The sequence below is a fragment of the Anomaloglossus baeobatrachus genome, chromosome 2, assembly GCF_048569485.1.
Source record: "Anomaloglossus baeobatrachus isolate aAnoBae1 chromosome 2, aAnoBae1.hap1, whole genome shotgun sequence".
NCBI lineage: Eukaryota > Metazoa > Chordata > Amphibia > Anura > Aromobatidae > Anomaloglossus > Anomaloglossus baeobatrachus.
The window spans coordinates 525,694,034-525,706,767 of NC_134354.1; the positions used below are offsets into that span (position 1 = coordinate 525,694,034).

The following is a 12,734-nucleotide window of genomic DNA, read 5'->3' on the forward strand; positions in this document are numbered from 1 at the left end:
TTTTGTTTGTTTTTTTTAAATTTAAGTGCTGAAAAAAAAAAATCAGAAATTTGTTAAAAGCAGAAGTGCGCTTTAGCTGCCTTTTTTGAGACCTTTAGGATTCTCATAGTTTGGATCTGGGGCCGTGTGAGGGCTTATTTCTTGTTACCTAGTTAAATACTGCTATACTGCTGATAATCTCTGACAGTGGGATTTAGCGTGCACTAGTGGGGAGTGCATCATTTCCCACCCCCATCGACAGTCCCGTGATATGTTTCACTAGGTGCCTATGAATTGTCATGACAGCTGGGGGTCATCTGATAACCCATCACTGTCATGACGTAGTATCTGAGCACTGACGTTCACCGGAGATAAGCATATGTGCTGTACAAAAGCGATTGGAGTGTATTAGCTTCAGGTCCCCCAAGGGGAATAGTAAAATCAATAAAATAGTTTTACAAAAAAAGTTTTATTAAAAAAGTTCAAATCACACCCCTTATGCGCAATTCTTTGTGACAAATTTCTGTTTTTTTACAACTTTAATAAAATAATAAAAACTACACATTGGTATCTATGAACGTGTACTGATCTGGGGAATCATATTGCCAGGTAAATTTTTCAAAATTCAAACACTAAAAAAAAGAAAAAAAAACCCAAAACTAAAAACAAACAAAAAAAAGACAAAAAAAATTGTGCAGTTGCACTTTTTTTGCAATTTGAGTGCATTTTAATTTTTTTTTTACCATATTCCAGTACAATATGGGGCAGAGTGAATGGTATTGTTCAAAAGTACAACTCGTCCCGCAAAAATCATATGGCTATATTGATGGAAAAATAAAAAAAAGTTATGGTCTTTTTGAAGAAATTGAGGAAAAAACAAATGGAAAAAATCGCTAGGTGGTGAAAAGGTTAAAGACGCTTTTAGAGGGTGAATGTTTTCTAACTATACACTCCTTACATGGGCATCATGTTTTCATTCTGTTGGGTTGTCGATGAAAGATTAACTTTTTCCTATCCAATTTCCTGTTTCGCCCATTGAAAACCTATTATAGGCCGTCATCAGTTATATTTATTCCAGCATTCAGTAGTGAAAACGGAATCTGCTCAAACCCACTGGCAGAAGACGACAGTAAAATGCGTATGAAATATTGATGTCCCCTGCCAGGGGACAAAGGAGCTTAACCCCTTAGTGACGGAGCTAATTTTCACCTTAATGACCAGACCAAATTTTGCACTTCTGACCAGTGTCACTTCATGAGGTTATAACTCTGGAACGCTTCAACGGATCCTGGTGATTTTGAGATTGTTTTTTCGTCACATATTGGACTTCATGTTAGTACCAAATTTAGGACAATATTTTTTGCGTTTATTTATGAAAAAAATTGAATTTTGGCAAAAATTTTGAAAATTTAGCAATTTTCAACTTTTGAATTTTTATACCGTTAAACCAGAGATTTCTGTGACACAAAATAGTTAATAAATAACATTTCCCACATGTCTACTTTACATCAGCACAATTTTGGAAACAAAATTTTTTTTTGTTAGGAAGTTAGAAGAGTTCAAAGTTTATCAGCAATTTCTCATTTTTACATCAAAATTTACAAAACCATTTTTTTTTAGGGACCACATCACATTTGAAGTGACTTCAATAGGCCTAGATGACAGAAAATACCCAAAAGTGACACCATTCTAAAAACTGCACCCCCCCAAAGTACTCAAAACCACATTCAAGAAGTTTATTAACCCTTCAGGTGCTTCACATGAACAAAAGCAATGTGGAATGAAAAAAAGCAAAAATTAAATTTTACCTAAAAATGTTGCTCTAACCCAAATTTATTCACTTTTAGAAGAAATAACACAACAAAATGGACCACAAAACTTGTTCCCCACTTTCTTATGAGCGCGCCGATACCCCACATGTGGTCAGAAACCTCTGTTTGGACAAATGGGAGGGCTCGGAATAGAAGGAGCAATATTTGAATTTTGGAAAGCAAATTTGGCTGAAATAGATTGCGGGCACCATGTTGCATTTACAGGTCCGCTAAGGTACCTAAACAGAAGAAACCCCTCACAAGTGACGCCATTTTGGAAACTAGACCCCTCAAGGCTTCTATCTAGGGGTATAGTGAGCATTTTAGATCCACAGGTACTTCACAGATTTTGTTAACGTTACGTTGTCATATTGAAAATTTTAATAATTTTCTCAAAAATGTTGCTTTAGCATCAATTTTCTCACTTTTTCAAGAGGTAATTCCAAAAATTTGACCTCAAGGTTTGTTAACCACTTTTTTATGAGCGCGGTGGTACCTCACATGTGGTCTGAAACCTTTGTTTGGACAAATGGGAGGGCTTGGAACGAAAGGAGCAATATTTGAATTTTGGAAAGGAAATTTGGCTGAAAAAGATTGCGGGCACCATGTCACATTTGGAGGTCCCCTAAGGTACCTAAACAGCAGAAACCCCGCACAAGTGACCCCATTTTAGAAACTAGGCCCCTCAAGGAATTTATCTAGATGTTTGGCGAGTATCCTGAACCCCCAGGTGCGTCACAGAATTTTATAACGTTGAGCCATGAAAATAAAAAAATAAAATTTTACCACAAAATTGTTATTTCAACCAGGTAGCTTTTTTTTCACAAGGGTAACAGGAAAAAAATCACCATGAAATTTATTGTGCAATTTCTCCTGAGTTTGGCGATACCTTATATGTGGTGGAAATCAACTGTTTGGGCGCATGACAGGGCTCGGAAGGGAAGGAGCGCCATTTGACTGCAAAATTGTCTGGAATCAATAGCGGACGCTATGTTGCATTAGGAGAGCCCCTGAGGTGTCTATACAGTGAAGCTCCTAAACATGTGGCCACATTTTGGAAAATAGACCCCTGAAGGAATTTATCTAGATGTTTGGTGAGTACCCTGAACCCTCAGGTGCTTCACAGAAGTTTATAATGTTGAGCTGTGAAAAAAAAATAAAAATACATTTTTACCACAAAATTGTTACTTCAACCAGGTAGCTTTTTTTTTTTTTTTACAAGTGTAAAAGGAAAAAATTCAGCATAAAATTTATTGTGCAATTTCTCCTGAGTATGCTGATACCTTATGTGTGATGAAAATCAACTGTTTGGGTGCACAGCAGGGCTCGGAAGGGAAGGAGCGCCATTTGACTGCACAATTGGCTGGAATCATTAGCGGACGCTATGTTGCATTTGGAAAGCCCCTAAGGTGCCTAAAAAGTGGAGGTTTCCCACAAGTGACCCCATTCTGGAAACGAGACACCTCAAGGCTTTTATCTAGGTGTATATTGAGCAGTTTGAATCCAAGAGTACTTAACAGAATTTGATAAGCTTAGGTTGCCATATTGAACATTTTCATTTTTTTCACAAAAATGTTGCTTTAGCATCATATTTCTTACTTTTTCAAGAGGCAACAACAAACCGTGGACCCCACAGGTTGTTATCCAATGTCTTATGAGCACAGGGATACCCCACATGTGGCCAAAAACCTCTGTTTGGATAAATGGGAGGGCTTGGAATGGAAGGAGCACCATTTGAATTCTGGAAAAGTTGAAATAAATTGCGGGCACCATGTCACATTTGCAGGGCCCCTTGGGTACCTATACAGCAGAAACCCCCCACAAGTGACCCCATTTTGGAAACTGGATTTTATTCAGGACTATAGTAAGCATTTTGAATCCACAGGTACTTCACAAAAATGTTGCTGTAGCAACACATTTCTCGCTTTTAGGCTATGTGGCCATGATCCAGCGACACGGCGTCTAGTACACAGTGTTAGCCTTCCTGCAGAGATGTGAGTGTTGTCCACGGGAGAACGCAGCTGCCCATGCCCACGATTTGGGTTCAGGCTGCTGTGGAGCTCTATGCTACCTGCAGAGAACACTCTTGTCTCCGCAGCATAAATTGACATGCGGAGGCTCGGGAAGCTGCACCACAGGTCGGTTTATGCTGCGGAGAAAAGAAGCACACTGGGCATAGAATTTCTAAAAATCCTTCCACTGTGCTTCTACTGCACAATGCAGCGCTATGGATGCAGGGAAAACACTCTGCGCCCAAAATGCTGCAAACCCTGATTGTGGGCACACAGCGTAAAATGCTACAATGGATGAATGGATAGATGTCAAACATATATAACGTCCCACCCCCTGCATATTCTAAGCTGGCGCCCTTTAGTGCCTTTCATGTGGCACTAAAGGGTGCCTAGCCTTGTATTTAGCCCCCCAAAAAATTAAAAATTAAAATAAACGACGTGGGGTCCCCCCTATTTTTGACAGCCAGCTAGGGTAAAGCAGACAGCTGTAGCCTGCAAACCACAGCTGACAGCTTCACCTTGGCTGGTGATCAATTTGGAGGGCTCCCCAGGCGTTTTTTTAAACAAAAACAAAAAAAAACGTGGGGTCCCCCCCAAATTAGATCACCAGCCAAGGTGAAGCGGACAGCTGGGGTCTGGTATTCTCAGGGTGGGAAGAGCCATGGTTATTGGACTCTTCCCAGCCTAAAAATAGGAGGCCGCAGCCGCCCCAAAAGTGGCGCATCCATTAGATGCGCCAATCCTGGCGCTTCGCTCCAGCTCATCCCGCGCCCTGGTGCGGTGGCAAACGGGGTAATATACGGGGTTGATACCAGCTGTAATGTCACCTGGCATCAAGCCCTGGGGTTAGTGATGTCACGGCATCTAAACAGATACCCGACATCACTAACACAGTCAGTAATAGAAAAAAATAAAGACAAAAAAAAAATTTATTTGAAAAAAAAAAACTCCCCGAAACATTCCTTTTTCACCAATTTATTGAAAATAAATACATTTCGGTCGCTGTAATCCTTTTTGGAGGTCCCTTGGAGACTCTGGACCTTCTAGAATATGGGGGGCACGTTCAGGGAACGTATCCCCCATTTTCTGGAAGAGCAAGCTCTCCATGAGCAGTGTGGGTGCAGTAATCTGAGAATACTGCACTCACACTGCTCCGGTCCAACCTAGGGCAGAGTGACCTGCAGTAACCTCATTCCAGAATATGAGGGGTACGCTCACAGAACGTACCCCCCATTTTCTGGAACAGCAGTCTCTCCATGTGAGTGTGGCTGCAGATTACTGCACTCACTCTCCCCCGGTCCACAGTGGAGCAGCCTGTGCAGCAGCGACGTCAGCGTCCCTGCTTGCAGGGATCCAGTTAACAGCCGCTGTCTGCGCATGCGCCGCCAGCTTTCCAGAGGGAGTGATCGCGGGGACGGAGCAGCAACAGCCGCCAGGTAACGTAAGACCGGGGGGCTGGGGCTGGGGCTGGGGGGGGAGTGACGGGGGGTGACAGCGGGACCTGGGGACACCTTTCTGCCGCATGTGACGTGTCACATGCGGCAGAAAGAGCAGGATGAATGCGGCCGCGCGCTGCACGCCGACATCCTGCATGCTCCGGAGGGGGTAAGGGGGAGCGCTCTGGAGAACCGGAGGGGGCTCCGGGGACCAGAGATCTCCGGTGCACCGGAAGAGGGGTCAGGGGGAGGACATTTCTCTCCGATCTGAAATGTTTGATCATTTCAGATCGGAGGGAAATGAATGCAGAGCCGGCGGCGGCAGTTTTCGGCGCGCGGCGGCGCCATTTTGGATGTCCGGTGGGGGTGGGGGTTGATTTCTCCGGTACCGGGGGCTTTGGGGGCACTAAAGGATTATATTTCTTTCTCATCGGACATGTTTGATCATGTCCGATGAGAAAGAAATCAGTATTATTTGCCATTTTTTTTTTTTTATGCGTACGTCGGTATACGGTGTATACCGGCGATCACATTATCGGGGTCCAAAAAAAAACCCCGATTCATAATCTTGGGGGTCTCAGCTACCTCCGGTAGCTGAAACCCCCGAGATTTTTCGTCACTGGGGGGCGCTACAAGCTTTTTCCGGCCTGATGTCTCAAGACGTCGGAACAGAATAAGTACCCTGTTTTTCCGACGTCTTGAGACGTTAGGCCGTCGCTATGGGGTTAAAGGATTTTGAGAGTCCCCCGGGGGGACTCCGGATAGGAAAAGGTTAAGACATTATGAAAAATGGAAACCATGATACCAGTGTGAACAAAGACTCAAAGTAATGAAAACACGGACACAAGAAAGCAGGTTGAATTTACATTTTACTTCAAAAAAGGGGATGTACATACATGAGGGAACATTGGGTAGAGAACAGTTATGATAAATCATATCTGCTAATTGTATCTAGGTGCCAGTTTGGCTGGCGGTGGCAGTTTTATTCCTGCTGGCATACACTTGCTTACAATATTAACAGGATAGTGAGTAAAGGAATAATTGAAATTGAATGGCCTGAAAGGAAAGAATATATCATACACAGTGAGTTTGTAGTACACAGCATCATTTTTTTTCTTCATTTAAATGACATACTCAACAGCAGGAAGGAGAAAAGTTAACAATTACTAACACTAGAATAATCAAATTTTGTATGTTATACATGTACAGCAACTAACTGCTTTACAAAAAAGCAAAATAATACAATATATTGTCACATGTATTTACAGTGTAGTAAATATACTTTTCTGTCAAATTTTACACAAAAAATATTTACAGATGAATGTACTGCATTAAAAAAAGTAATGTCGCTAACACTTAAAAGTGACTTTTTGTGGAAAAGTCGGTTGCATAACATTGGATACCACATGCGTAAGAGGAGGGAAAGTTCCTAAAACTGAACCTAAAAATCATACAGGCTGCCCACACCCAGCACTGGGACAATGGGACGTAATCAGTGATTGCAAATACAACTAGATTTAGAACAAAATAATACACATCAGAGATTCTACCAGAAATGCTTGGCTTATTAAATTAGAAAGAAACCAAACATTTTTTTTTAGAAAATATTTTTGGGTGGAACATATTGAAGAGTGGTCACCACATCCCAAAGAATCAACTGCTACCTGTGCTGAAATATGATTTGTAGTATGACAGCCATATAATTGCTGATAGTTTAATCAAGATTAGTATACGTGGAGTAGTAACAAAAGGTATGAGGGGGGGGGGTCAAAAAACATGATCGTTGATAAACATGAATTAGACAGTTTGGATCTTTAGGCAGCTTGTAATTCTTGACTAGCTCTAGGTGGTATGCGCCTGCCTATTCCACAGATCCCATAAGAGTATGCCTACAAATCAGGCAGTTCAGCACTGTACAATCTCTGATGTGCATATATTCAGTTCTTTTAGGCTATATTGGGTCGTTTCGAGCGATCACTCTACCAGTAAACACAAAGTTGGGCGATTTCGAGCGATCACTCTACCAGTAAACACAAAGTTGGGCGATTTCGAGCGATCACTCTACCAGTAAACACAAAGTTATCTGTTCACCTGTGTTGCCCCGCTCACTGGACGACCTACACCCTTCCTAAGAACACCCCATCTTGTCAAATAGCTAAACATAATTACAATGGGATTTTGGCAGACTGTTTGCATAATTGGTTTCTGTCCACAGTTTTCTTTTTTTCCAGGACTGTAAACAAAATAAAAGGAAATAAAAAAAACCAAAAACATACAAAAAACACAAAATTGGAGGACAAGGAAAAATAAAAAACAGCATATTTACATCTGTGAATTACGCTTTATAATGCGAATAAATGCAGATTATGTGCTATACTTAAATCCCAACACTTATTTGTACCATTGTTATATTAGTTTAGCTGTGGAGTTTGATTTACTGGAATACACTTACGTCACTCTATAGTCTTATTACATACATTTCAGAATTATACTTGTATCTTATCTTAAAGCCATTCCTGGTCCTTAGACCAAGATCTAAGTTGTAGAAGAGCATTTCATGTTTGTGTTTCATTTATACATATGTTCAGCAGTTAATATATTTCAGCCCTAAAAGCAAGCACCTAGATGTCTTTCCCTTTTGCTCACAATTGTCAAAAAGGATCATTTTCCTCTGAGTTAAGAATATACTGGACAAGTGTCTAAAGCCCTGTTCTGCAATTTGCCTCACCTTGGTCTTTACAGCATAACAGTGCCGATAAGTCTGGTTAATAGCGTTATCCCCTATTTTGCTGTAGTGGTGCATGTTATTTGCAAGACAGCATCAAATGATTAGTCAGTGACTGTAAATACGACACGCTAATCCAGAATTAATATGTCACAGTGAGAGAACATGTGTTCAGTTTAACTAGTATGACCCCCATACCAATCCAAATACGTTAATAGTCATAATTTATATGTAGTCTGATTATGGGGAACACAAAACTGGGCAGGGGCTCACATATTGGACAGTTTATTTTTCGTCTTCAGACGGTCAGCATTAGTACTATAAATATTTGCAGCAGTTTTGACATTCTATATGCCAATACAAGGATTTTAAATAGCATTTATCTATTAGGATTACATGTTTCTACATAATACAATGTGACTGCCCCTCCTTCCAGACACAGCTTGTCAGTTTACATGTACCGCTTCATTAAGACCTCAGTATTTTTATATATTTTTTTTTATTTTCTTTTTACATTGCACAGAACAGTGCACCACACCAAAGGGTGAATTTTTATTTCTTATCCATTGCAAATTATGCCCCAATCATAGTGAGGGCACACATCTTTCACAAGATTATGCCCCTAAGTGCAAGAATTCTTTTAACACCTCTCTCAGGAAGGGTTAAGGAAACGATCGTCAAGCAGAAAGGAGTTAAAGCCCTTATACTACTCAGATGCAAGCAATTTACTTACCACAATTTCACCTTGAAAACGACGGGGTTTTTTTTTTTGTTTTCCCGTCAAATTAATACAAACACATATTTACATAACATTTCAAATTATTCCATTTCAGAATACATTCTGCCTTTTAGAAATAGTGCATTTTAAGGACAGAATCACTGGAGCATTAAAGGATGAAAGAAATGCTTCAATACTTGAAACAGAGCAAACAACAATGTTTGGAATATATATCTATATATTTTTATAGGAATAAAAATATAATTAATTTGAGAAATTTATTGCAAGTACCCAGAAATCTAATTGGTATGGTGGCCCCTTTAACAAACTGACTCATATTTGCTTATATAGTACCGTTAAAGTGAGGAAGAGGAAAATATAAAAAAAAAAAGAAAGAAAATATCCCATCTAGGAAGTTATTTTAAAGCAAATAGGTAAAAAAAATTCCACAGCTAAAAAGAAGGGGGGAGAGATTAAATAAGATTATTTTCCCACCAAAGCCACTAGAAAGGATTAGCTTTAACAATTTGTTAAATGCAAAAACAAAAAATCATACACAAATAGTAATAATAAAAAAAAAAGACAAGGCAAAAAGACTCGTGAAAATGCCACTAATGTTTGAACAGTTAATGCAGTAAAGGCTGGGCCACCATTATCAAAATTACAAAATCCTTCATTCCAAAATTCACAAGTTGTTGATTATGCTTGTGACCAAAGTTCCCTTTAAGAATGGAACAAACGGGAAAGGAAACAAAAACACAAGGAGAAAAGGCTGAGGAAACCAAATGGTGTTGAGTTCAAGCAATGTTTTCAATGCGTTGATCTTCTGGCGACATGGCTGACTGCATGGGAACGTTAAAAAAATTAAGTGCAGCATCATATTGTGCGCGGGGCCACTGGAGGGCTGACCGCTTAGGTAAGTCAGTTTTAGAAAAGGAACTGTAAAATAAATAAAAAGGGGAATTAAAAAAATCTTCACACAATCTTTTTGATGCTGTGACGTTTGAAGCTGCCAGCACTTCTCTGCTTTTGCACTTGGCTCGCTGAACCATGGCGTGTTCTACCGCTGTTGGAGTGGCCGGTGGTGGGGGACAGTTCCACGTTCTCCTTATCAATTCCTGGAGGTAGAGAAGACAGGTGAGGTCAACTTAATACGCTGAATCTAGTATTCACATGTATACTTCAGTAACTACTGTCACGTAATAGGGAAACAACCAAGTATTTAGCAGGCAAGAGAAGTGTTAATTAATGACATCTTTGCAAACTGGAAAATAATGCTAAATTTTCAGTTTACTGTAAAGGCTATGTGCGCACACTGCAGTTTTGTTTCTTCATTGAAAACCACACCTCTGGCCGAAAAAAAACAGCATCAAAACGCATGCGTTTTTGACGGGTTTCGGTGTGTTTCCTGGGTGCCTATGTGCCCATGCGTTGTTTCCGCTATATTCAATGGAAAAACGCAGGTCAAAAACGCAGAAAGATGTGACATGCTACTTTTTTCTGCAACCAAAATTGCAGGGAAAAAAGAAGCAACGTGCGCACAGCCTTTCTGAATTCTCATACTTTGCTGGGGAAGCAAAGACATGCAGTTTAGGGCAACAAGCTGGACCGAAATGCATCAAAAACTGCACTGTGCGCACAGGGCCTTAGGCTAGATTCACACATCCATGTGTCATGGTCCGAGCACAAAGCAGCCACGGGTCTTCTGCCCCGAACTTAGCAGCCACATTTCAAGCTACCGAGTCCGAGGTTGGAGACGCATGGCTGCTCCCGTGCATTACAGTCCGTGTTCGGACCATGACATACAGATGTGTGAATCTAGCCTTAAAAGTAATATCTGAATGGTTAAAGACATCGTGAGAATCTGCAGTTGAAAAGTCAAAAGCTTTTTGAACTACTATGTAAATTATAGGTATTGTAATCGTAGTTGTAGTGGTCACATAATTCACTTAATTGGCTAAAAAAAAAAAAAAGTACACCTGAGTGTTAACATCAAAAGCACAAAAGGCAACAGCAGTTCAAAATAAAATCACCCCAAAATTCATGCTGATATAACAAGCACATCAGTTCAGGTTCCTGGAATGGAGGCAGAAGACACTAGGAAGCATTCCAAGCACGGTGCATGCATGTAGTCTGCTGGTATCGACTGTTTTACCAGGATTTCACCCTTAGCTAGTCTTCAGCTGCATTCACACATCCATGTGAAATGCCCATGTGCTCACATTTCTTTTTTGACAGCACACGGACCCCATAGAGTAGAATGGATGTATTCATATATCCGTAAAAATCACGGATCGTAGAGTGAAGTCCGTGAGACTCGGAGCAGGTCCTACACTGCTCTGTGTTGGAGGAACAAAGTCAATTGGGACCAGTCTTCATTGGCTTAGGCTAGGTTCACATTTCCGTTGTTTTAAACCCGTCGGGTCCATCGGCAACGGATCAGTTGTTTTTTAGATGTCAACTGACACAACGGATTTGTTTTTTCACAGGATTCCTTTCACAGGAATCCTGTGAAAAAACTGATCCGTCGCGTCCGTTACATCAGCTATACGTCCGTTTTTTGACGGATCAGTCATGATCCGTTTGTGCTTGGGACAGCCCAGTGGGTGTGCAAAACATGCTGGGCATGCTCAGTAGAGCATGACGGAATCCAGCGCTGCATTCCGCTGTAAGACTGATTATGATGGAATCCAGCACCATAGACATCCATTACAAGCTTGACGGATGGCGACGGATTCCTGCACGGCGCATTAATTTTGACGGCCAGAAAATCGTTACATTCTGCGTTGCTCCCGCCCGACGGTCAGTCAAAAAACGACTGACCACGACGCAGCAGATGCAACACAAGGTCATCAGTCGCAATCCGCCACTAATACAAGTCTATGGGACACAACGGAATCCGCTAAACGGATGCCGTTGTTTACCATAGCCGCGGATTGTGACTGATACATTTTAACGGAAATGTGAACCTAGCCTTAGAAGCAAGCACAATTCAGGGAGAAAAAAAAAAGTGAAAGCAAGTAGAATGACAACTGAGGGAAAAAAAAGTCAATTTCTGTGAAGGGTAAAACACGGATGTGTGACTGCAGCCTTACCATGGAGCACTAAACAAGGGAGCAAATTAACTCCCCCATCAGGAATTTCTTACATATACTATGGTACGATGGATATACCAAGTTTTATTCTAGCCCTTTGGATTAATAAAATACTATAATGTAGCCCCCTGACCAGAACAGTTCTGCTCCATTGGTGTAGAACAATTGTTACAGAAATATTAACAAGCACAGGTTAAATAAAGGGAGTGCTATTGTCGACCAGGGGTTGTGTCTGGGATAATGCCGAGCTGCAACTCTATATACAATCTTGGGTCAGGTGTGATGCTGTTTTTTTCTTAAAGTGAAGCTCTCCTTAAAAAACCTATTGTTTAAATCAAGTTTTTGTGTTAAATTATTATTTTTTTTTAACTTCTGATAATTTTTTTCAATATAACATTCTGTATTAATAAAAAATAAAAATAAAACTTGCAATTTTCACACTGGCCACTTGGAGCTTTTTTTTTTTTTTTTTTTAACACTTCCTTTTGCTTCTAGAAGCACACATGTACATGGTGGCCACAATGGTCAAACACTAATCCTATCTTTGTACTTTAAGGTGGTGTCACACACAGCGACGACGACAACGACGTCGCCATTTTCTGTGACGTAGCAGCGACGTCCCGTCGCTGTCGCTGTGTGTGACATCCAGCAACGAGCTGGCCCCTGCTGTGAGGTCGCCGCTCGTTGCTGAATGTCCAGCTTCATTTTTTGGTCGTCGCTCTCCCGCTGTGACGCACACATCGCTGTGTGTGACAGCGAGAGAGCGACGAAACGAAGCGAGCAGGAGCCGGCATCTGGCAGCTGCGGTAAGCTGTAACCACGGTAAACATCGGGTAACCAAGGGAAGACCTTTCCCTGGTTACCCGATATTTACCTTCGTTACTAGCGTCCGCCGCTCTAGCTGCCAGTGCCGGCTCCCTGCGCTCTGCACATGTAGCTGTAATTAACCCGATGTGTA

At 41.1% G+C, this 12,734-nt stretch overlaps 1 protein-coding gene across 1 annotated transcript in view; it reads right to left on the minus strand.

The window, feature by feature from the left end:
* Positions 1 to 6,089: 6,089 nt before the first annotated feature.
* NF1 (neurofibromin 1) overlaps positions 6,090 to 12,734 on the minus strand; it is a 442,125-nt gene continuing 435,480 nt past the window's right edge. Inside the window, exon 52 of the mRNA XM_075333827.1 lies at positions 6,090 to 9,799. Within this exon, the coding sequence (XP_075189942.1) occupies positions 9,657 to 9,799 (143 nt within the window). The 3' untranslated portion in view covers positions 6,090 to 9,656. The remainder of the gene's footprint in view (positions 9,800 to 12,734) is intronic.